General features: G+C 39.4%; 1 protein-coding gene across 5 annotated transcripts in view; it reads left to right on the top strand.

The window, feature by feature from the left end:
* The window catches only part of LOC138282395 (cadherin-7), a 228,393-nt gene extending 203,607 nt beyond the window's left edge, over positions 1-24,786 (top strand). For all 5 annotated transcript variants that reach the window (XM_069219910.1, XM_069219913.1, XM_069219914.1 and 2 more), the window contains exon 12: positions 22,382-24,786. In XM_069219910.1, the coding sequence (XP_069076011.1) occupies positions 22,382-22,875 (494 nt within the window). In that variant the 3' untranslated portion in view covers positions 22,876-24,786. The remainder of the gene's footprint in view (positions 1-22,381) is intronic.
* The last annotated feature ends 2,401 nt before the right edge of the window (positions 24,787-27,187 follow it).

The following is a 27,187-nucleotide window of genomic DNA, read 5'->3' as shown; positions in this document are numbered from 1 at the left end:
GTGGGCTCATGTCCTTACAGCATGCCAGGTCATAGCTCTAATGCTAACAAATAGGGAAAATGAAATAGCATGATAGACAAGTAACAAACAGATTTGCAAACAAACTCTACGAAACGCACACTAAGGGGCAGTTTAGTAGGTAGGCATTATTTTTTAAAGGAAGAGAATCTGCCCTTGTCCTTTGCATTTCTGAATTATATGTTTACTGCTCTTCAGGAGTAACATTAAAGCCAAATGCAAATAATCATTTCTTCCTATCCAGGCATGCCCTTATCTCCCCTTTCAGTTTCCAGCATACTTGGATGGCCAGTACTGTGAAGTGGCTAAGAAGGCAACATGTGGTAGTCAACATGCGAAAAAATAAATAAATATGTATTTAAAGTTGTACCATCATTTAGGTCGGCGTGTCTTAATCAGAAAAGGAGAATGTTTTATTTTCTGCCTGTAAAATCTGAAGTATTTAGGCAGTGTTAATGCAAAAATATGAGGCTACGATAAGGAGATCAACTCAGTATTACCTTTCAAATGGCTAGCAGAGCATAAACAGTGAAAGCATGGGTCTTGCATCCATTACGTACGTTAATGGCATTACTCCTAGTCCTACTCCCTCGCCTTCCTTTCCGCCAATGAGAGGCTCCCTGCCTCCCCCTAGACCTCTCCCTTCCTATTAAAAAAGGCCCACCCACCCCCACCACCTCCTGTACAGAAACAAGCCCAAACAGCAACTCAGGCAGTCCGTACCGGGAGGGTGGGAGGGAACGGAAAGGAAGGCGAGGGAGTAGGACTAGGAGTAATGCCATTAACGTAAGTAATGGACGCATTACCTCCCGTCCCTCCCTCGCCTTCCTTTCCACCAATGAGGCATAGCAAGAGAAAAACAGGAGACGGACACTGAGTTGCAACAAGTTTAATCACAACCAAAAAAGGACACCGAACAACCACCCCCCTATTGCATCATAGAGGACAAGACACGGTGACCCAATACCGACTCCAAACCGCCCAAGTCCACCAGTCTGTAATGACGAACAAAGGTAGAAGGCGAGGGCCAAGTAGTGGCCCTGAAAATTTCCACCAGAGAAGCGCCCTGCAGCTCCGCCACCGTAGCAGCCATACCCCTGGTAGAACAGCTCTGTATCCCTTGGGGTGGAACAACCCCTTTCAAAGAATAAGCCATCAAAATCAGAGAGCGACTCAAGGAAGCAGTGGACGGCTTCTCCCCCTTCTGAGCTGGACAGAAATTAATAAACAGGGAATCACCCTTACGGAAAGGAGCCAGCACCCGTAGATATTCAAACAAGGATCTACGAACATCCAAAGAATGCAACCGAACCTCCTCATCCGAGGAAGGATCAGGACAAAAAGCAGGACAGATAACCTCCTGACGAGCATGGAAAGCCGAATTCACTTTGGGAACAAACGAAGGAACCGGAACAAGCACAACCCGATCAGGAAAAAACTTACAAAAAGGAAAAGAGCAGGCCAACGCCCCCAACTCCCCCAAATGACGGGCTGAAGTAACGGCCACCAGAAAAAAAGTCTTCAAAGACAGACAACGTAAGTCACAGGAATCCAGAGGTTCAAAGGAAGGAGCATCCAACACCAAAGAAAGATCCCAGGGAGGAAAGGCCCGTACTGAACGAGGAAACAAGTTAAGAAGACCCTGGAAAAAGCGAGGCATCAAATGACTCTCATCAGACAGATTACGCCACGGACCCCTAAAAGCCTGAATCACAACCCACTGCACATGCAGTGAAGCCACAGACAAAGCCAACCGGGCCCCATCCTGCAGAAACTTCATTACCTCAAACAGAGAAGCAGCCGTAAGATCCAACCTATGCCGCAACCACCAGGAAGAAAAAACCTTCCACTGCCGACCACAAAAGAGCAACGTGGAACGATGCCCGAAGCCAGCAAAGTAGAACTCAAAGCAACCAGAACCCCTAAGCTCGTCAATCCCCTCCGTTCACCTTCCAAGCCGTCAAGTGCAACCGCCGCAATGACCCCATCGGGAGGCAAGGAAACTCCAGAGGCGAGGGATAGAGAGGAAGAGTCCACATGTGACCGGAGGCCATCAACTGAAGCAACGGAAACCAATTCGCCCGTGGCCAATGGGGCGCGATCAAGAGAACCCTGGCCTTCAGAAGATGTACCCTCACCAGAATCGCACGGAGCAACTGGAAGGGCGGAAAGGCGTACAAAAGATCCCGAGGCCAAGGACACAACATCCCATCCACCGCCCAAGCCTGGTGACAACGAAACCGGGAGCAAAAGTGCCTCACTTTCGCATTCTCTGGGGAGGCAAACACATCCAACACCGGAAGACCCCACAGGTGCACCATGCGATGGAACAGAGACAACCGGAGGAAGAAAAGCTGAGACGAAGGTATGACCAGGCTCAGAAGATCCGCCCGAACATTGACCACCCCTTGAATGTAGGTGGCTCGCAAAGATAGAACCCACCCCTGCGGCCAAACAAAAATGTCCCTTGCAATGCGGAACAGCGACGGCGACCTGGTCATGCCTTGCCTGTTCACGTAAGCCTTGGTCACCAAGTTGTCTGTCCGGATAACAACATCCAATCCCTTCAGGGACTCCTGAAAATGAACCAGAGCAAGAAGCACCGCCTTCAGCTCCCGCCAATTCGAGGATCGTGTGGCCTCCAGAGGCGACCAAAACCCCTGGACCGGAGCCGACCCCAGCCAAGCCCCCCAACTGGAGAGGCTGGCATCTGTCGTCACTACCACTGGGCAAGGAGGAGATAAAGACACTCCCAAATGAAGCTGAGCCGGCACCAGCCACCAACTCCCTGCAAACAAACCCCGACACCGGAACCCTTGTCCGAAGAGAACTCGACCCCAGAGACCTACAAACGAGAAACCAATTCATCAGGCAAAGAAGATGAAACCGTGCCCACGGCACCAGAAAAATTACTGACGCCAAATGACCCTGCAGACGCAACCACTGAAGGGCTCTGGGAGCAGGCTGCCACAAGATAGACAACACCTGCCACTGGAGGCACAACAACCGCTTCTCCGACACAGTCACCAAGCCTTGAAGAGTCAGAAACTGGGCCCGAGAAAAAACAGATCCTGGGAAGGGACCAAATCTGACTTCCCCCAGTTGACCAAAAAAATTTGATTTTGCAGGACCAACAGAACCCGGGCCACATGACTCCTTAACAGAACCTGAGTGGGAGCTTGAATCAGAATATCGTCCAAATAAGGATAGACAAACACCCCCTCGAAATGTAGAAGAGCTACCAGAGGGGCCAGCACCTTGGTGACAATCCGTGGAGAGGACTTGAGGCCAAATGGCAGAACACAAAACTGAAAATGGTCCTGGCCCACCACAAAGCGTAGGAACCTCTTAGAAGACAGAGCCACTGGAACATGCAGGTAAGCATCCTGCAGATCCAGAGACCCCAGGAAATCCCCTGGATCACCCAGAGGAACAATTGACTGAAGGGAAAGCATACGGAAATGCACAGTCTTGATCCAGGAATTCACACCCTTGAGATTGAGGACAGGACGAAAGCAACCTGATACCTTTGGAACCAGGAACAAGATGGAATAAGCGCCCAGACCCCTCTCCCCCACGGGAACATGGGATATGGCCCTCATGATGAGCAAGTCTCGGACCCCCTCCAACAATGCCCTCCTCTGGGCACCGTTCGCAGGCAGTGGAGTAGGACGAACCCCGGTATCTGGAGGCACTACGTCAAAGTCTATGGCAAAGCCATTGTTCACAATGTCCAGCACCCAGCGATCGTTGACATCCTCCTGCCAAACGTGAAGAAAGTGCCTCAGCCGCCCCCCAACCGGCCCGCTGCCAGGCCCACAGTGATTGTCAGGAACCCTTCTTGAGGCCTCCCCACCCTGAAGGAGCAGACTTTTTAGGAGAAAAACAGGGCTGAAAGCAAAGCTTCCTGGAAGAAAAAGACTTAGAATCAAATTTGGGAGAAGAACGAGAATGCTTCCGCCAACCCTTGCCAGAAGAAGAACCACCTTTGTAAGGCAAAGCGTGCTTCCCCTCCTTAAAAGCTTTAGAAGCATGGAAGGCAACTGATCCCCAAATAAATTGTACCAATCAAAAGGCAGCCTCAGGAGAGCAGACTTCTCCCCAGGATCCGCCTTCCACATCCTTAACTAGAGGGACCTACGAGCCCCAATCAAAGCTCCCGAAGCCAGAGCCGAAGTGCGGACAACATCAGATGACAGCAGTTCCGAACACTCCAAACCATCCTGAACAGCTACCACCAGTATGTCAAAATCCTGCACCAAGGATTGGGCAGAATAAGCAGAAAAAATACCAGCTCTAAAGGCCAAATTCTCTGCCGCAAATGCCCTCTTCAGACCTGAATCCACCTTTCTGTCAGTGGCATCAGCAGAAACACAGTCTTCCGGATTGACCACCGTCTTGCCAAGTTGCCAAAATGGAATCAAACTTAACAGAAGGTGGCAACACATCCTCCCCTTCCAGTAAGTACAGTTTCTGAAGGAAGCACGGAACCTGAGACTTGTCCACATCTTTCCACTCCCTGAACACCATATCCTTAACAGGGCCCTGAAAAGGCATGGCAAACCTTGAAGGTGTCTGATATTGAGAGAACAAGCGTAAATCAGTTCCTGAAGGTTGAAAAACAGGAAAACCTAAATTGTCCCGAACATGCGTCAGAAGCCCCCACATTTCCTACCCTGGAGACATACTTCCCACCAGAAGAAGTAGAAGGAGCGTCATCATCCGATGAAGAGGACCACTCTGCAGCACCCGAAGGACGGGATGCCGAAGAACGCCCAGGTCTAGGTGTTCCAGCTCGAAGAGCACGAGACACAGCCACCTCAATCATGTCCTGAACCTCTTCCCTGGACATGAGAGGCGCAGGAACTCCTAGTGCAACCTGGCGTCCACCAGGAGTGGGAAGGGGAACTGCAACATCATCCCCCAAAGAAGACAAAGAAGAGACAATCCTGCGCCGCTTGGAAGGAACCTGCCTCGACATTATCCCAACAAGAAATGCACCCAAGAGGCCAACAGCACCCAGTAAAATACTGGAGAAATTCCCCCCCCAAATCAACATCAGCAAATGAAAAAAGTGCATCAATTAACCCAAAACCATAAAAAACGCGGGCAGTAACTCCCGTCCTACCGCCAAAATGCAAATATTCCCAACCTGCACATCAGCACCGCAAACGCGAGCCGAAGAACCGGAAGCACAGCCCCAGCCACCATAGAGCCAACTGACTCCGTCAGCCGACTCCAAGGACGCGTCTCCAAGGCAGCGCCGCCTGCCAAAAGAAGACGCGACCACTGGGAAAATCTCAGCGAGGTGCTCCGCGAATGTTGAGAGTGAAGACGACGCCCCCCAGGCCCCGCCGTGGAGGAGAAGGAAAAGTTAAGGTAAGTCTAGCGGGGCTAGACAAAAAGAACAGGAGGTGGTGGGGGTGGGATGGCCTTTTTTAAGGGGAAGGGAGGGATCTAGGGGGAGGCAGGGAGCCTCTCATTGGTGGAAAGGAAGGCGAGGGAGGGACGGGAGGTAATTGGTTTTACACAAGCTATCATTCATTCAGAAGGACACTTCAGTTGTGAAGAATTGAAACCTTCATCTGATGATATTGAGAACAGTAATTCCGCTGCTTCAATTGAAGCATGAGAAAAAACTCACTAGAACGTCATTCTGTAACATCTAGACTATTGTAATCAGAATCAAATGGGGAAACTCTGCCTACATTTAGGAACAAATAACCTTTCCATCCCAGCCCAAGTGCATTGGCTCCCAGCCAAGCAAAGAATCCTTATTCAAACTACTGTGCATCATATTCAAATTCTTCTAAGATGTTTACCATTTGGCAGACTCCTCAAGAATTGTGGTGGAGTACCCTATCCACCAAATCTATGGTTCAGTCACTCTATTTTGAGTCAGTGGCTGTCCTGTTTCCACGGGTGGTGCCCTGACTGCCTTTTCTAACAGACTCACAGATTTCAGACCATCAGCTTAATTACCTCAAACCATCTGTCCTATTTAGGAAGGAAGCCCTGATGTACTATTATTTCCTGTTTTTGTTTTCCAGGAACAGAATCAAATAAAAATGACCCCCAGACCTTGGAAAAAAGTCCCTGGGTGTCAGGGCCACTAGATTTTGTATTTTTGTTTTAACCATCTGGCAATTTAGGAGTTTGTTTCTAAAAAACAAAAACATTTGCTGAGTGTCCACATGAAACATGGCGGTCGCTCAACAAACTTACAGTGCCTTTGGAAAAATGACCATGGCAGCAGCTCTTCCGAAATCACAGAAGTCTCTTCCAGGAAGCTGGAGATCCTTACATATAGAGCTACTCCAGCAGGGCAGTAGAGTTTATGCCTCTGCTTCCTGGGTGTAACAGAGTACACTCTTCCATACCTTAAATAAACCTCTAAGTCCTTCATATCACTGAAATCCTTCTCGTCATTCTCTGAATGCAATCAAATATTTTGTAGCACCTGTCTAATCAATACTCTCAAATGCAGGAAAAATCAACAAGAGTTTATCTTACAAAATAATGGATAAACTTTCTATAACATAATCAACTTCCCAGTTTTCTCTATATATTACCAATGAGAAACTTTTTATTGTACAGTTTTTAGTTATGACATCTGGTGGGTGGTAAATGAAACACTGGGCCAAATTCACAAAATCCTTTACATAGCAAACCGATATCTGCTGGCAAAAGCAGTTTTACTATTGTGTAATTCTCCATCAAAAGTACATAATATTACTCAGTAGTAAAGCCCATTCTAGAGGTGCGGATTAAAAAGGTTCAAGGCATAGTTAGCTTTTGTGAACACCTACAAACTTGTGAGTTTCCACTGTGGAAGTAGTTGAATATTTACTCCAACAAACAATTGGAATACGTTCTCTTCCATGCTGGATGGGGAATGGATCACCCCCAAACTTGATGGAGCTTAATGGGAGGGGCTCAAAGGAAGGGGTTTATCCAAAGGAAAAATAGTTTTTCTCTAAATATATTTATGCATTTGGAAGTGGCACTCTTCTAAAAATCAGATGACTCACTCAATTTATTAACTGGGAAACAAGTACATTTTCCGAGCTTTTTAGAATGTTTTGTAATGCCCAAAACTAGCAAGCCTGCACATGTGTGGAATAGGACTAATGCATGTGCAAAATCCCTTTGTGTATTGTGTCTCCTCATTTTAGTATCCCAAGAAGACCAGAGGTACCCTAGCCTTGCCCACCCTATTACTTATTATTTAATATGACATCAGATCATAATTAACAATTACTTTCTTAAAGTAATGACAGATGATATCAGACAAAATAAAATATTTATTTCTTATAATGCGTATCTTACATGCTGCACCCTAAATAACCACCTAGTATGGCCATACAGAATTCTAGATATTAAAACAGGGACATTCCCTAGTCACCCACATCCCACTTCCCACTTCCCACTTCCCACTTCCCACTTCCCACCGTGTTAAATGTTAATGGTATCTGTAATAACCGCAATCCTCTCTATGTAGCTAATGCAATAGAAGATTATTTCTTTTTTCTTTTGTTTAATGAATCTGGGAGAGTTTTGTAAGAAAATGTATGCACATTACAGAACAGAACTGCATAAAGAAATAGCAACACTTTTGTTTTTCTAGGTTCCTGTCATGGCAACTGTATTCAAAGCTTCAGTCTATGTAATCATATTTCCTAGATACCTGTCCAGGCCATTTTCTCAGAATAAAAGTGTGCCTGTAATTAGAAAGGCAGAACATTAAGGAAAAATCAAGCATTTGTGAAATCAATTGCAGAGCTTTCAAAGAAAAGCACTTGCCCGCTAATGATGTTACTGCTTATAAAGAGCAGCTAATATGGTTTCTATATCGATACATGTACAGTGTAATACACTTGTTCAATCTGGTAGACATAAATAACTTCTGAAGGGCTTTCTTCGACAAGATGCACAGACATAGTCAAAGCATACAATTACATAAAGAGAAAAACTGTACAAAACAGAAATGGATAAGGGAATATCTCTGTCAAATCTAGCATGCAAATTGCACATATGCATCACTGACCAGCTAATTCTAGAACTTATAAATGTAAATGTTTACTTTCTAACATTTTTATATCTGTACCCGAGAATGAATAAATAATACAATATTCAAAAGATATAAATACATTTGATGACATGAGTAAAATAATACAATAACAGTTCAAATTCATGAAAAGTACTTATTGAGAAACACAATAGATATATTAATGCTTTAAAACGTGAGTAGATATGCGTGTGTTAAATGTATGGATATAGGAAGTTGTAAAAAATACAAGTACGTACAATAAAATGTAAAGGAAAGCAATTCATGGTGGTTAACAACGTCTTCATTTCTAGGAAAATGTTTACTTGAAGAATAAGCCAAAGAGTTTAGGTAATTTGTAACATATTTCTTTTAATAGTAAGAGATAAGGGGGAAACATAAGCTCTATCCAGCCTATGATTATAACATATACCATACCACCAAGCTTGAAAGCTTGAAAGGGTCATTTAGAAGATTCCTTCTAAGTTTTCATAATTTGTTGAAAAGCAACAGCCAATAATAAATCTAACATTAAGATATTACTTTTTGGATAACAGGACAATTCCTCTGCAAGGCTGCCCAAAAATATATTTGTAAAGCTTAAGTTAACTTGAGTGCTAAAACTAATGTTAATTTGATTCCATACTTTAACCCAAAATTGAAAAATATATGGACAATCAAAAAGCATATGTTTAAGATCTGAGACTGGCCTATTACAAGACCAACAAGAGGACGGAAGGTTAGAATTCATTATATGTAAAGATGATGGTGTAATTAATAATCTATTATATATGAAAAATAAAGTTTGAATTAGCTGCTCTTGAGGATTTTTGTATTTTAATCCACACCTTATTCCATAAAGAAGGTGAAAATGAAGCATTCAAATCTTCCTCCCACTGTATTTCTATTACGGATTTAGGTCTATCATCAGGAAGAGCTGTAATTACTTGATAAATATGAGAAGCCGATGAAGACTGTAATAGCAGATTCTTAATTGGAGAAGGTCGGACAAAAGGTGCTTGCTAAACTGGAAAGGATTGATATGAACTATTCAAGACATGTATTAAAGCATCATACTTTCTATCAAAAGAGGAGGGAAACGAAAAAATAAGTTTTGCCTGTACAAAAGAAAGAGGGGATTCATTTTCAACTAGTTGGTGCACCCATCTTAACCCCTTGAAATGCCACGTTTTCCAGTAGATAGTTCTTTTATTCAACTTGATGTACTTATCATACCAAATTGACAAATTTAGAAACTGTACTCTGTCTCCATTGTATGGAGCAAAAATAGGCTGCAGAATTCTGCATGAATTTTTCAAAATAGGAAGGGAAATAGATGTTGGTTTATTTGAGTTAATACCTCCGGAAATGTAAAAGGAACAACAAATGACTTTTCAACTTCAACCCTTAATGGTAAAATAGTAGAATCATCTTCATTCAATAAATAAGAAGATTGTTTAAGGAAAAGGCCATATGATAAGAGCGAAGATTCGGAAAGTTAACCCCTCCCCAGATTTTAGGCCACATTAGTTTTTGGAGGGACATTCTGGATCTCTTATTCCATATGAATTTGGCTAAAATAGAGTTGAGCTTCTTAAAAATAAAGACATGGGATATTAATTGGAATATTTGATAAGTAAAAGAGGATTACAGGAAGCAACATCATTTTAAGAGAGTCTAATCTACCCCACCAGGAAAAAATAAGGGGTTCCATTTAGATGTAAGAGAATCAAGAATAGAAAATAATTGCAAAACAATTACAGGAAACTGTATCTTTAGAAGAAGGTTTAAACTAAAGACCTAAGTATTTAATTTTACTATTGTTCCAGTGAAGATTTGAAGATTTAAAATCTTCGGAAAGGCAGAATTTATTTGAAGGACGTATTTCACAGTTATCCTTATTTAACTTATACCCTGAAATAGAAGCAAAATGGTCTAGCTCGAATAGGAAAGAAGGAAGTGAAGATTTTGGATTTGACATAAAAAGCAAGATATCATCAGCATAAGTCAAAAATTTTATCTGCCTTTCCCCATGTAGGAAACCATGAAATTTGGATTAGCTCTAAGTTTCAATAAAAAGGGTTCCAAAGCAAGAACAAATAAAAGTGGTGACAATGGACATCCCTGACAAACTCCTCTATAAAGCAAGAATGAGGGAGAGATGAGACCATTTAGAAAAATAGCAGCTTTAGAAGAAGAATATAATAATAAGATTAGATTTATGAATTTAGTTCCAAAGCCAAACCATGAAACCATTGAAAAAATAAAGAGCCAATTAACAAGATCAAAAGCTTTTTCAGCATATAGAGCAATTCTAGATAGAGAGTCTTTGTACATCACAGACTTACTTAAAATATTAAAAAATAATCTTGTGTTGTCAGATAATAGACATCCTCTAATAAAACCAGACTGCTCTTTAACAATTAATTTAGAAGAATAATTTCCAAATGCATAGCAATAATTTTTGCAAACATTTTATAATCCAATTTAATTAGAGAAATAGGTCTATAATTCTTACACAACTTTGGATCTTTGTTATCAATTGTTATAAGAACTATTAAAGCCTCTTGAAAGAAGCCTCCAGAGGATTGTGATTTGGCAAAATAGGTAAAAAGTTGAAATAATCTTGGAACCAATAGTTTAGAGAAATGTAAATACAATTCAATAGTGTAAGCCATCTGGGCCTGGAGCTTTACCTTTCTTGATAAGATTTAGTGCATTAAGGATGCCTTTAATGGAACTATCATTACCAAGAGCAAAAAAAAGTATAAGGGGGAAGTACAGGTGGATTAATAGTAGATAAATATTGATCAATAAGATCCTGTGTGGGGTAAGATTGAGGAGTATATTATTGTGTGAAGAAATTAACAAATTCATCCAAAAGTTCTTCATTCCTATGTAATAAAAAATTAGAAGAATTATAAATAGATCCTATCTTTGTTCTATCCTTTTTAATTTTAAGATAATTTACTAGAAGTTTTCCTGATTTGTTTTGACCCCCATAGTACTTAGCACTAGATTTAAGAAGATAAGAATTAGCAATATCAGTCGAGTTTTTATTAAAAGTAAATTGAAGTAATTCATTAAGACAACTTGTTGACTTGAAAGAATAATATAGTTTTTCTAATTGTTTGACACGATCCATCAAATGAAGTAATTTTTTAGTAGTCATTTTCCTTTAATTGGCAACATGGGGAATAATCAAATCCCTATATGCTGCTTTGAAAGCACCCCAAATGATTTCAACAAAAAACTGAGAGGTATCATTTTCTACAAAGAATTGTGTTGCAAACTTCTCAAAAAGTTGAGTAAAATTAGTATCAAGAAGCAAGGAATTATTAAATCTCCATCTACAGTATTACTTGGCTGATTATGTGGATAAGATGAAGATCCATATTCACTGGAGCATGATCCGAGATTAAATAGAGCCAATTTCCGAACCCAAAACATGTTGTACGAGATGCTGTGAGACAAATAAACAATCAATCCTCAATTGGGAAGAATATAGAGGGGAGAAAGAGGAATATTCCTGTAATGTGGGGTTACACAATCTCCAAACATCCATTAATGTTCTTTGTTTAATCGTAGAGGTAAACTGTGAAAATATGGTGGATGGTATAACTCTAAAATTGGACTTATGATCAATAACAGGGTTCATTACCATATTACAATCTACTCCAAAAATAAAATGTTTATCTGAAAGAGTCATTAACTTAACTAATATTTAATTCCAGAAAGATTTATCAGGTTGAGTAGGAGTATAAACATTAAATTTAGTTATAGGTACTTTATATATATACTTTGAAACTATAACCCATCTACCCATCACATAAAATTCTTGAGAAATATCAGAGATATTCAAAGCTTTATGACACAGTATAATGACTACATTCCTCCTTCCCGTGCCCGGAGACAAAAAACATGTCTTACCCATTGCCTTTTAAGTTTGGCTACCTCATCATCCAATATATAAGTCTCTTGTAACAGGACAATTTCAGCTCTTAATTTTAAAATATGTTTTAAAACTCTTTGATGCTTTATTGGGGATCCTAAACCATTAACATTCTATGAAATAAATCTGTCATTTAAAATGAAGAGTAACTAATATAACCATGAGTTAATGCAAATAAACCAACTATTGCTATGGAAAAATTGAACCAAAATAAATATTTTGACGTACAGAAAAAGAAAAATATAACTATGAACAGGAGAAAATAGAAAGAGAAAAAGGAAAAGAGGAAAAAAATAGTAAAAGAAGAGGAAAAGGTGAAGGAGAAAATGAACATATTACAATATAGAAAGAAACATCAAAAATACAGAAAAAACAGACCAAGTAATAAAAACATACTTATAAGACAAAAACAATGTGAAGGTGGTGAAACCACAAAGGGAAGATGACTCAACCTTTTCTCCACGACTGCAGACACGGAAGGGAAGAGAGACAAGGCTACACAGGTTGCTACTATTAAAGACGGGTACTTTAATGAAGTAAGATCTAAAAAGAGAAGAAAATAGGGAAATTCAAATCCCTTAGATAATACATAACTCTTAATATTACATCAACCAGTAATGGGCATAACCATTAAATAGACAAAAAAACTAAAAAACTATATAATAGTCAAATCTCAGATACTTTAGAAGTATAAATTTTTTCACATCTACAAGAGTCAATAAATTGCTGAAGTAATATAGGGTCTTCATATTTTGTGGTTATTATTGTAAGTCACCTTGAACAAATATGGATGGAAGAGACCATATCAAGCATTAAGCGACTTTAATGCCAGATGGATATTCAGAAATTTATTTTGTTTGTCCGCCATCGACTTAGCATAATCCTGAGCAAAGCAGATATTGGAACCTGACCACGTGATCCGACCTTTTCCTCTTGCTGCTCTGAGAACCTTTAGCAGGTCTACATACTCCAAAAAATAAAGTATTATCCCTCTTGGTTTCTTTGATGTTGAAGCCATATGTGAAGGATGGCAAGTCTATGTGATCTTTGTATATTTAAAGCAGGAGAAGTAAGCAGATCCAGAATTTTTTGCAGAAACGATTGGAAGAAAGGTAATGAGTCTGAACCGCCAATTCCTTCAGATAGACCACAAATATGTAGATTATTTCTTGGGTTTCGATTTTCTACATCCTCTGCATGTTTCTTCAACATAATGACTTCAGATTGTAGAGACTTAATAGACGCAACATAGCCCTCTAGCACTTCCACTCTTTGTTCTACATGAGAGACTCTGTTCACCACAAGAAACCATTTGTCATCCAAGATTTCTCATTGTTTTTTTTGTATCTTACATACAGGGTTTAAGAGCTCTTATTTCCTCAAGAAGTAACTCAATAGATATGGCATTTACAACTTTAATGGGAGATGGTGGATCATTTTTAGCTCTCTTATTTGTGGACGTCAATACCGTTACTGGAAGTTTGGATGATACTTTATTAATAACAGTAGAGGGAGAAACAGGCGTTGAAGGTGTAATGTCAAGATTATTAGCCCCTGTACTCTCCATATTTGACAAAAGGGCGAATGCGTTTGATAAATGGTTATTAGCAGAACTTTTATTACTTTGTACTTTACTATGAGTCAATTGAAGGTTCCTAGATCTGCCCATAAGTAAGATATGTAATTTTGCCCAATATGTAGTAAATCATATATTGTATGAAATAAGGCCCCACCCCAGAAAAAAGTAGATGAAAATATGTATTAAACTGGACATATTCCCACAAAAAGCATGATACGATAAGCAGAGAACGTAGCAAACACTTTTAGGCCAAAAAGTACAAAAAGAATAACTCAGGCAATGATTTTTAAAGTAGAAAAAGAAATTGTGAGGTGAAAACAAAAACAAAATGGCACCCACAATCTATTCCTCAGACAACGCCATATAATTCAGTCAATTAGGGCATAAAAATAGCTTTCAAGGCATTCTAGGGGGAATAATGCATTCCAGGCATATTCCCCTAACGTTTCCTCTCTGCGACATTGCGAAAAAATACCAATATATATGAGCCGTCTCTCTCGTCTCCCGCCGCCGTCACGGAGATCAGAAAAAGGCGGCCATCTTCGCTCGGCGCCAAGCCACGCCCCCCTTCTAGTACTATCCTGCATTGTTATTTTTTAATGAAAAGATTCTATTGTTTCAAGCATATGTCTTGTCTGTGGTGACGGGGTTCAAGTGTTAGAGAAAAGTCTACAGGCACATTGGTACAGTCTATTCCCTTCATCTTTGTCTTTGTCCTTTGGTCCTGAGCTGCACTGTCTTAGGAGGCCATTGCACTTTTCAGTTTTCTCAGTCTGTTAGTGAATGACTCGCAATGCTTTATCTGGCTGTGACTGGGTTCATGGCTTACCTACAACTCCTCCACAGAAATGTATTGTGCTAACACAAGACATGATGCAGCAGCAGTCACCATGTTTTGTGTAACACTGGTGACACTTTAGTCCCACTCTTCTAACTTCACCACATGAGATATCACAGGTGAAAGCTGTGAATTTGATTTTGAAAAAAAATAATAATAATAAAGCGATGGTTCTGAAATCAGACTACCCATCTAATTGAAAAGGCCTACTGCAATGGTGAGGTGACACAAGAAGTATTTAATGGCAGTCAGCCCAACTGTCAAAGCATTAAGAAGGGAAGAAGGAAATTACCAATGGAAGTGTTTGCTTATCTTTTCTCACTTTCCTAAAATTCACAAATATTTTCAGGACTATGCCTGTGAAAATGCCCCTGCCACAGCTTTCTGAGAGTCCTTACATATGTATCTGTTTTTTCACATTGAAATTTACTGAAAATGTACAGTTTTATATGTTTGTGTAAAAGCATGTGGTATACATTGCATTGCTAGATTTTTTTTTTTTTTTTAATTTATTTATTCATGGGAGAATGTATTTTACTATGCCAAAAGCCCTTCCTCTAGCAGACCATCAATGCTGGTGTGTTCTTTTTCCCTACCCTGAATCATGATTCAGTAAATAAGGCATTTGTTTAAACTACAAAAAAGCAAAACATTGCCCGTTCAGCAGATTGATTCTTACTGAGAGTTCTACCATGCCCACATATTTTAGATTTATGCAATTCCATTTCTGAGTTAGAATACTTTGCTCTGATACATCAAGAGTATTTTAATTTTTAAAGAAACGTGTATGTACATTTCAGTGCCATATAGTTGTTCACATACCTGTGTGAACCAGGTCCTATTTCTGGAACATGCATTAACAGTGCAATATAAGTGGAACCCATTGTATTATGGTGAAGCAATTGAAACCCATGCCTTGCACATCACATTTGAAGGATCGAGAGACAACAATTTAAAATAGCCTTTAACTGTGATGTGCAACACTTTTGGTTCGAAGTACTAGCCCTGATCACAAATCAAGACTGTGAAAAATGTATACAGACTGGTTTGAAAATGGGGATGTAGTTTGCAGTGCACCCTATATATACTAGAAGATCACGCGGTCACATGGCAAATTGTGACCAGCGGATCCCAAAACAACATACCTCATAATTGTTAACTAGGCAAGTTCTTTTTAGAGACCCAATGTGATTGAGAATTAAAGGAAGGTGGCCGGAATGGTCAAAACTCAACCCCTCGGTTAGCATTGCTTAGCTGCAAACTTTTTTTTTTTTTAAACAGTTTATGCCCATTAAAGGTACAAGCTGTCCTAAGGACATAATATTCCATTTGTAAATCTAATTCTAACACATTTGAGGTTTTAGTGTCTGATCAATACAAAAATTGTGGTCACAAAACATTGATTTTACATATGATTCCCAAAACACCTTATACAAGAGGTAGGGAGGTTATTCCATTCACAATGGAGGATTTGTGCATTTTAATTCAATCTTATGCAGATGATTCATAGACTGTGCAACCACAAAACTGATTTGTGTATTGCCGCAGGATGTAATAAGAATACATTAATCTGCATAAATTAGGTGTTTGTAACACAGTGCTGTGTGACTTAACCAGCAGGTGGTAATTTATTAGAAAATCGGAATGCTGTTTGATATTCTTCCTATATTTTTCTTTCCCCATTTATTCTGTTCATCTATTAATTATTCTATAGTAGTTCTGAAATTCACCTATTTATAACGAGCAGAAATATTTTCCCGAGACATGTTTAAACAGCAGTTGAGGACCATATCATAGAGATTGCAAATATATAACTGAATATTGGAAACCACAATTTTGTCAGAGTATACAAGTTGTCATAATAGGCCCCTCAGGAGTTCAGTTTTGCATATTGCAGTCAACATATGTGGAACATTAAATGCAAGTTAATGTGCAGTTCAAAAGCTATTACCACCTAAGGCAATACGTATTTTCTCTACAGCTTAAGAAAAATGTTGTCTGCAATAATGTTTTCATTTCTTTAATATGATGTTAATGTTGACAGGTGTATTTTCAATTATCGCTATCAATCACTCAGTACTGCTGACACATGATTTCTTCTGGCAAGCTAGCAGCACATTGAAAAATAATTGAGGGGGGAAAATCTCTGTGTCTTATTTTAGCTTTATTCCACCTACATCACTGTTTCATCTGCTGTTTTTCCATTTATAATTATTCACGAATAACAGCTTGAAGCCACAGGTGCACAAAATTATCAATAAACGAGAATTCTACGCACACTGCTATTAAATGGTTATTAGAAACAAAAAACATGAACGAAAGGGGTTAATCACTTATAGTAACATGAGAGGGCAGTGCCCAAATGTACCTCCATGTTAAAGTTAGCCCTGGATTGGTCCACTCTCACCCTCAGGATGAGATAAATGACTTGATTTGATGTTCGACTGCCAGCTCAGCAACAATCCTCATGAGAACACATTAAACTCATCAATACCTTCTCTGGGACTTCTTTAAAAGGAGGTGTTCCCTTTAGCAGAAGGAACAGGGTGGGGTTTTATATCCGTGATATCTAGATTTTTATACTTTACGTCATAGATCTGAGCATCTGAAAACATTAACAAAAATTATCGGAAACATAGATGACTGGGCAATTCAAATGCTTCCAGTAGGTAACAGTTTATTCTGCATACTCTCTCTGGGCCATGCGAAGTAACAGACAGAAACAATGGAATGGAGGGAAGCTGATGGATGTTAGAAGCTTTAAAATGTTGCCTGAGTGTGCTTCCATCACCACGCTCCTCTTGTAGTCGTTAGAAAGTGGATGAAGCAGGAGGAGCATGTCTGTTTGCACTGCTCCTCCTAGATTTTATTCTTATCTGCTTAATCCCATTGACAATTGCATTGGTTCTTAAATATGGTTGGTGCATGACCATGAGTGATCTGTGAATGAATATTAAATGGCTTCTGTCTTTGTGATACTGTGGAGCAGTGGTGCTAACTAATATCTCAAAGTGTAAATTTGCAGAGTCTTTGTGGATTGTAAAAAGTAAATCACATAGGGCCTCATTACAACCTTGGCATGCGGCAACCACAGCCCGCCAAGGCTTAACCGGCGTGCGGCTGCCAATGCGGCCGCACTGCCGCCATGCCCATTTTGACATTCCTCCTGGGCCGGCCGGCGGAAACAGAGTTTCTGCCCGCCGGCCCAGTGGGGATGTTGGCCGCAACATGGGAGCCGGCTCCAAATGGAGCTGGCGGTGTTGCGGCTGTGCGACGGGTGCAACTGCACCTGTCGTGCTTTTCACTGTCTGCTGTGCAGACAGTGAAAAGTAGTGTGGGGCTGTGCCTGGAGGCCCCTGCACTGCCCTTGCCAAGTACACCCGGTGGTGCGACCGCGGCGCTTCTGCCATGGTCGTAATAGGCAAGATTGAACCACCATCCTGTTGGCGGTGCAATCGCCAAAACAATATTGATGTCAGCCAAAGTACAGATGGAGTTTTTCTGAGTCACAAACAGTTTATTTGCAAAGTTAAGGAATTACTATTGGAAAGTTATAAATTAATTCAAAATGGCAAATTATTCGATCAGATCACCTCTTGCCACCCTTCCTGGTAGTCACAAATGGATTTAATACTTATCTGTGCTCATTTTCAAAAGTCAACAAGGCTCCAACACCAGGCTTAGGACTGAGATCAGAGGGCAATGTTGTGTAGATTCAGCCAGCAGGAGGCATATCACATAATCCGAGAACAAAGCAGCAATAAAAATGACTGTGTGATGCTGTACATGTTGATAAAGTATATGTGGAATTCCTTGGTGCTGAAAACTGTCACTGTCCAAGCCTTATCAAACTTTTCTACCAAGGCTGCCATTCCTTATTGTTGTTAGACCTATAGGGCTGTGGTAAACTTTCACCTGTTTACATGTTTTTTCAAATGATTTTCGATTGTGGGTAGTTTGGTGTATTTCACTTTGAATTGGCTCTTTTTGTGGCAGTTGATGCTATATCAGGAAGAAAAACACAACTAAGCAAAAATTTGTATGCAGCACCCTAAAGATTGTGCAAAAGGCCACATTTCTTTGAGTACATAGTACTAAAAGGAAGGTTTTACACCAGTACGAAGATCAGAACTTTTTCAATCCTATTTAACTACATTACAGGACAAGGTGTATAAGTAGGGGTCTCCCCTGTCTTAATGGCAGGAAGGATAGTGATTGTTAAAATGGTGTTTCTTCCCTAGTTGCTTTATCCGTTCCATAGCATACCTCTCACTTTGATGCAAAGGTTTATAACATTGTTAAATCGGCATTGGCAAAAATCATATGGGCAGGCAAACAATAACTTATTAAATGGGACATATTGATACGCTGGTATTCGTGGAGGGGTGGGGTTCAGACTTTGGGGATTTACTACTGGGCAGCTCAGACCAGAAATGCTGGTGGATGCTAATATATAGAGAGACAATTTCCAACATATTGAGTTGAAGAGTACATGGCATCAATGGTTCTCTTAAGGACTATAATTTTACAACTTTCTACACAACCCTCAATACAATGTAACACAGTAGATACCACTGGCTTGATTGACAGGGTTACATAGATTATATCAATCTTAAGCCCCTCTATTTGTCAATCCTATTTTAACGTCTGCATTAGAAGTGAAGGATAAACAGCAGCTACTCCATATAGGATTGATGACAATGGGTGACCTTATACACTGTCAGAAAATGTCTAACTCTAGATCAATTTAAAGGTCAAGGAGATAACTGAGCTTAGTTCTCTGTTTTAGAATGGCACACAATACAAGCTTCCTATGCAGTTCCTGGGGGCCACCCCCGCTGCCTTCGTTGTGGTACATTATAACTATTGTAGCTCCATGTGGCCTTCTGACTAGTCTCTATAATCTTATCTTGGGGGTGCAAGAGACACTGGAAATGAGGCCTAAGACAAAATGGGAAGCAGATATTGGAACATGGTAATGCTGCTTCTTGCAGACAGGTGAGATTTCACTTATTAGCAGTCACCAGTTACCACAGTAGAATGTCATGCACCAAATATATTAACTATCCAGTAGCTCTGCATGCAATGGGATAAATGTATTGAGCCTTGCTGCTATAGGTGCATATACCCCACTGTGAATGTTATGCTCCTAACCTAAACTGGCCTCCAAATACTTTAATTTTGGTTTTAAGTATTTGATTTTCTCCAAAAAATGATGCCTCAACAAATTCACTTTTCCCCTCCTTGGCACTTATGGGTTATTTCAAGAGGATATTGAAGGCCGTGAAAAGATTTGTTGCCATGACCTGTCTGTCTTCAAAACGAAGATTGGCTATTAAATGGGCACAGACTTCCCTCCTACTACTTCTTATTGGTTGCGGAATATAATACTGTGCAATAGCACTTTAGAAACATATACCAAAACACTTCTATGCTCCTCACATGTGGAACTCACTACAATAGTATCTATCTGCTGTATCTATGAGGGACCATGATGATCAGGAAGCTGAGAAGTAGTGGTCTGCATATTGGACTCTCCTAGGTTGACCTGTATACTGTAGTTATGGGTTGAGCATGACACCTGTCACATCTCTTAAATGTTCTATCTGGGTGAGGGGGACACATGTGTTTGAATCTGTTAAAGGTGATATTGTCTTTTACAAGCCATTACATCCCACCATGTTTGAAATTTCAGAATGTGACAATAATCATCATATTTCATTCTTGATTCACTGGTTAATACTACTGAAGGGAACAAGGAGAACGCCGCTAGTATTCATGTTCTTGTTTCCATATGTTGAATAAAGTTTAAAATGTAAGGCAGAGTCTGGAAGCAAGATAAATGACTGACTCCAATAAAAGTGAGTTTATAGATGCTATCATTATTGTACTACAATACTATTAAATAAATTAATGCAGATTAGAAATGGCACCTGCCTATGACTTGTAGAATTAAATATTTGTTAAGGACAGCTATGGGCTGTTGCTTTTCAGTCACAGGTATGTGAATAGCATTTTATTGTTATTCTATGACTTGCATAATTTATCTTTTCATATAATCATTGTATTTTAGAATATGTTTTACATTTATATCACAAACCGTTTTTGTAATTCAGAAGAAGTGTTTAAAGGATTCTGCTTTAGAATGTACCATCTATGGCTTAATGAGAAAAAATAGCGCACAATTCTATCATAATTACTTTTCAGGGATATGCAGAGTACCAAAATGTTTTCAGCATTACACTGCAAATATTATTTTAAATTAACAACTTAACACAAAGTAAATTACTTAAATAGACACAAGTGCAGAAAGTTATTGCAGTCCCAAAACACTAAATTATCTTTAATATTTCTAATGCGTGGCAATTATAATATTATTGCACAATAGTCGGTGAACATAGCTCTTTCAACAAAGCTTATTGTAGCTGTGCCTTTCGTTATTGTACAACCATAAATGGTTGTGCCCTTGGATTGTTATCAGAGTGAATGAAATGCAGAGGTGGTACTGTCTATTTTCAGGTATTTTGTGATAACACCGTGCATGTTTTATCAACATATCTTTTATTGACTCCGTATATACATTAAACAACACTGGCGAGAAGAATGTTCTGTAAATGATGCCGCTGGGGGTGTTGATAAGTGAGTTGGGGGGTTTCTTTTGCAAAGTGCAGTTTTTGTGTTCTATCTTGCATAAAGAATGCAATAAAATTTAGATCCAGGCATCTTCATGATTCATTAGGCTAGGTAAAACACTTGACATTTTAAGTGTGGCTTTTCTTTACTATTTGATAACAGACTATCATACACAGAGCATTCGCATAGCTGTTCTGGATAGTGTTTTATTTGAAGAGTGAGACAAGGGGTTGTTTTCCCAATGTCCACCACTCAAGAGTTGGCTTGAGATTGGATAATTGTTAAGAATGGTTTGTAAGGGAGACAGGTGAAGTAATAAAGTAGTTCTGCAGAGAGAGACACATATCTGTGTGACTGGAGTGCAGAGCAACAAACCTCATTGTCCCTTCCCTGTCAACAGTAGAAGCTGCCCTGTGATTATGAAATGGCAGCTTAGGTAGGTTCTAACCACCAACCCAGTCAAAGCAGAAAGAGCATTTTGGCGTTTGTACAAAATACGGAGGAAAACTATCAGGTGGGCAAAGTATTGTAGCAGGAATACTGAAGACAAAACTGTTGTGACGATAAGCGTTTATGGGAAAGCAAAGTTTTACTATGCTTAACTACACATCTACGTACCTTGAAGATCTATCTATCTATCTATCTATCTATCTATCTATCTATCTATCTATCTATCTATCTATCTATCTATCTATCTATCTATCTATCTATCTATCTATCTATCTATCTACTTATCGATCTATCTATCTATCTATCTACTTTTTTTTAAGGTACTTAGATGTGGAGTTAAGATTACTAAATCATCTATTCTTATGTGCACTTATCTTCTAGATATTTTGGTCCTTGACATTTTTTACACAATATTCTGTCCACATGATATTTTTGTAGCCAATATCCTATCAGCCATCTGAGCATTTCTCCTCACATTCACACCAAACCATCTCCCACCATGCAATAAACTCTTCAATATGGTCAAAAACTACTGTCTAGCTATCTCAGTGACCTGTATTGCCTTACCGGATGTTTCTCTAAATTGCATTGCCTTTCAGGGTTTGTTTTCACTAAGGTTTTGTGAATGGCAAAAAGCATTACCTCGATTTAGTTACCTGTAGAAAAGCCATGCAAAAGCACCCTGCCTCATGCATGTGGCTGGACAACATTTGGTAAATAACTCCTGAAGTTTGAATGTCATGTTAATTTCTGAGAAAATATTGTATCTAAAACAAAAAAGTAAATGTCAAAAAGAAAACACAATTTCTACTTCTCACCAGAAAAAGAAGTTAAATTACATATCTTATTATTCTCATATTTTAGTGCTCGTCCTGCTGATTGTCACAATGAGAAGAAGGAAGAAGGAGCCCCTCATTTTCGACGAAGAGAGGGACATCAGAGAGAACATTGTTCGATACGATGACGAGGGTGGGGGAGAAGAGGACACCGAGGCCTTTGACATGGCTGCTTTGCGAAACCTCAACATAATTCGAGACAACAAATCCAGGAGAGATGTCACTCCAGAAATACAGTTTGTGAGCCGACCATCTTTTAAAAGCACCCCAGATAATGTCATTTTCAGGGAATTCATTTGGGAACGGTTAAAAGAAGCAGACATTGATGCTGGTGCGCCACCATATGACTCCCTGCAGACATACGCCTTTGAGGGCAATGGCTCTGTTGCAGACTCCCTCAGTTCCTTGGGGTCCGTTAGTTCAAACTCTGATCAGAACTATGATTACCTTAGTGACTGGGGACCTCGGTTTAAAAGGCTTGCAGACATGTATGGAAACAGCGAAGACAGCTTGTACTCATAGCCTCCGGAACTCTTCAATAAATGCACTGAAGAAACTCAATAAGGACTATAGAAGGATGTAAAATATTTATCAATTTTTACCTTTTTCAGTTGTTTGCCTTGGTGGAGTAAAGCTTGAGTTGACTCGTCCTAGTCTAGGGACTGCACTGACAAAAAGTACTGAGCACTTGATGGCATTTTGATAACATGAAGTGTTTAGTCATCCAGGAGTAGATAGCAACCCTCTTTCATCTGCAGAGGCAAGGAGCCTCTGGGCGTAAGTGGTGCACTGTGACCTCAATGAGCCAATGATACCTTGTAGATGCCTTCACAGTAGTGACGTGTTCTCGCCAGAGAGTCCCTGATTCGTAATTCTCTATGAAGGGTCAACAAAGAAGAAAAATCAATGTACTGTCTAAAAAAGGAATTCTGCGATACGATTGTACATCTGCTGCAACAAAAGTATTTTGACACGTTACATTTGCCAAGTTGGATGCAACAAACTAGTTTATGGAACACATTTCAGCTTATGACTTTGTTCTTTTTGGACTGAAAAACCGTGCACCTATATTAAGTAGGTACTGCATATTCTAAACAATGCACTTAATGGTATAACAATTACTGAGACTCCATGGCAAAACGTTGCTTTACCAATGCAATTTGCAAAAGTGACATGGATAATGGTGTGTTCTGTGAATTGGGACAAAAGTTGCTGTCTATTTAGATTTTTTTATAATCTCTTCTGATTTATACAGAAGAATGTATCTTGTTTTTTTTTTCCTTTGGAACGCAGTGTAATATTTATTTTGGAACTCCAGTCTCCGCTCAATTCAGGTGTATTATGCTGCCTCACGGTGTTAAACTCAGCAGAAGAATCTGCCGATTTCTCTGGTCTAAGACAGATGAGGGAAACGAACCATGGAAAATGAAGAATTACTTTAAGGAAATTGAGCACCATGCACTCCTCGGAACAAAGCACTGCTTACAAGGACGCAGCAATTCCAAGCCCCTGCAGTGATGGAAACATTTGAATAGAACATGTGTACTTTGCATTTTCCGTAGAGGTCTGCAGGAACGAGGACATATATTTATAATAACAGTCAGTTTTCAAGGTCTCAAGTTCCGTGCTGTATGTTCCTCTTTTATGAAACCAGTAAAAATAAAAACAAATGTTCTCTTTAGGTTACCACTTTACTTAGCAAGTACAGAAATCAACTTTTGGCTCTGATTCAGATGATCATTTCACACAGGAGACCATTCCAGAAGCAACCTTTATACTCTGGTTTAGGGGTGCCAAAATCAAAAGACATTTTCAGTTAATAAAAGTTATTAAAAGTATAATGTACAATTTTAATAATTTAATGTTGTGTTTCCTAAAATGAAAAAAAAATACTTTTTTATGATTAAAGCATATTTATACTTCCTCTTTCATGATTTAACATATGTTGTTTACTCACGAAATATATACAACTAAGAATACTTTTTCCTACACCATAGGTCTTCACTTCCTTTCCAGTTGTTTTGTGTTAAATTCCTACATGCTTTGTTTTCTTGATAACTTAATGAAACGTGGGCATGTGTATACATTTGTGCTCACACAGGAACTGTTTCTCTCGGAAGGTGACAGTCGTTAAACAGGAAAACAGGATTACCATACTGTTCCCGTGAACATCGTCTTTAAGAATATTTACTATGTAGTCAAGCATTTTCAAATAACTATGTAAAAGTGGCCTTCAGCTTTATTAAAATTATTTTAATTCCCTGCAGCATAATATCTATTTTGTGTTGTTTTGTAAACACACATTGTCCTGTGTGTATTTGCTTCTATCTGCATAAATGCAAACGTATATCATATTTTGTAAAGGAACTGAGGAATATTGCTCAAAACTTTTAGCCACATGTGTAAGAATTTCAATAAAAAATATGATTCAGATATTGTGTGCACTGTTTAATAATGCGTGGTGTGTTGGAAGGCTTAAATTTGTCTTATATCAGCATGGCACGGAGAGGTTTTATAGTAATCGTTTTCCAAGCAGAGTGTACAAAAAAATGTTCATTTAGATTACAATGTCAAAATAATATTGCATGCATCAGTCAAAGCAGATGGGAATGCAATTTAGGGAAATAAGATGATTATCATGTGTGTATCTCTTCCCTATTGCAAGTGTAACACGATTCTACAGCAAAATATGAGGTATGGCGGCATGAAGAGGACTGTGTGTATCCACTTCATTTAATTGTAATGTTTTCTTGCCTGAATCCATGTTAACCCTCTCACTGCTAAGGCAGAGCAGCCCTCAGTGGCCAATTGGCTTCTCCGTTTTTGTATTCTTTGTGGCAATGCACAAAAAAACATTGGATTTCTGAACAAAACGTTTGACGTTATCTTAGCTTTCTACTTTACAACAAATACGCCTTTATGTTATATTTTAATTTCTTGTACTTTGTAAAGTTATTTGTTCTTCCATAATGCTTCAAATGGATAATAGAAATAATAGAGAGGTGGCCTTATGATGAGTACACACTACAGCAAGATGAGAGCGGATGGCTTAAAGGGCTTCGGGATGCTTGAACATTGAGCAAGGTTTTCTTTTTTATTGAATTGAACAGTCAAAACATTTGCTAGTCTAATTTGACCAGGTGGTAAGGAAGTACGTGCCAGCTGATCGAAGTAGCAAAGCAAGGAGTTAGACCATCCCTGGAGTCAAATGCTGGGGTACATATTTCATACGTCTGTCGACTGAATGCTTGCTTAGTCTACATAGAAAGACTTACAATTATAAACGTTTTTTCTTACGAGTGAACCTGATTAACATTTTACGTTCTGGTTTTAAGAGCAAGAAAATTCCCAGAGAAATATGTGTTTTTTGTTATTAAATATATCAAGGAAATGGAAAACTATGGCCCATATTTATACTTCTTTAGCGCCGCATTTGCGTAGCTTTTTGACACAAAAGCGGCGCAAACTTAGAAAATACAATTGTATTTTGTAAGTTTGCACCGTGTTTGCGTCAACAAATTACACAAATACGGCACTAAAAAAGTATAAATATGGGCCTAAGTTTGCACCCCTTTTGCGTCAAAAAGCGGCGCAAATGCAACGCTAAAAAAAGTATAAATATGTGCCTATATATGCTGTCCAGTTAATATGCACTCAGTGCAAGAAGCATGTCCCTTAATGTTGTGTTTCTGTGTAGAAAGCCATCTAAGCTAAACAGGGCACAGTTGGTCGCTTCAGAATAATTTATTTCAGTATGTATGATTATCCTTTGCGCAAAATATGTAATTACTATTAGTTAACTTTTTCTGAGAAACATACACAATACTACATTGAGAGTTCTCCTAGCTCTGGGAAGATTTAAGATAATTTAATGTCGTTTTCCTTATTAGTTTGATTTTGAAAAATTACACATACCATTTGAATATGACATATGTAACACAAATGTTATTAATTTAAAGCCAGATTAGACTCTTATTTTAGACAGTTGCAGAAAGAGGTAGTCAACTTACCTTGTAGCTCATTCAGACCAAAAGAGACACTAATGGCTGTGGTGAAGTCATCTAGCACCTTGGCCACATAACATAACTGATTCTGTGCCCGACAGGCCAGTCTGTACTACTGAAAATACCTCACAATGATGTGGTCGTTAATACAGAACACATCCCAATGTTTTCATAGCAGTGATATGTCTACCTTGATGCCATGACATTCCCAATGTAATAGGGACTTCAGTGGAAATGAAGGGAAAACGATTTTGAACACATTATATAGTGATTATGACATGTGTAGGAGGCCCAATACCAGAGCATAGAGGTCTAAACATAAAACTGACAAACAAAGGAACGAACGGAGTCCTAGATTAGTCCTAATCAACGTAATTTATAGATAAAACTGCTATATTTTCAGCTACTTCCTAAAGTTAAAAAAACTTTGCACTTGTATAGTGCACTACTCACCCGTTAGGGTCTCAAGGTGCTGTACTCACACCACTATGGAACCCCTAATGGCTTTTACCTGTGAGGTGCCCACTCCTGGGCACCCCCAGGGTGAAGCCAGGCATCCAAGCACTGTTGGGGCCATTGTGGAGATTAAGCAAGCTATTGCCCAGAGTTGCATAGTGGGACCCATTAATTAGATTAGGCACTGAGGCGAGAATTATCTGGTCCAAGGGAATTGAGCCCAAGACCTGCCAAAGCGGGACTTGAACTCTGTTCTTGAGCCAGATCTCTGCTTCAGGGTCTGCCGCTCTATCCATTGTGCCACACTTCTCCACTGAAGTTCATCTGTTTCGACTCATGACCAAGATCAAAAAGGAGAGTTTTCCATGTTTTCA

The sequence above is a fragment of the Pleurodeles waltl genome, chromosome 2_2 (assembly GCF_031143425.1).
Source record: "Pleurodeles waltl isolate 20211129_DDA chromosome 2_2, aPleWal1.hap1.20221129, whole genome shotgun sequence".
Lineage (NCBI taxonomy): Eukaryota > Metazoa > Chordata > Amphibia > Caudata > Salamandridae > Pleurodeles > Pleurodeles waltl.
The sequence above is the reverse complement of the archived record's forward strand: the minus strand, read 5'-3'. Positions and strand labels throughout refer to the sequence as shown.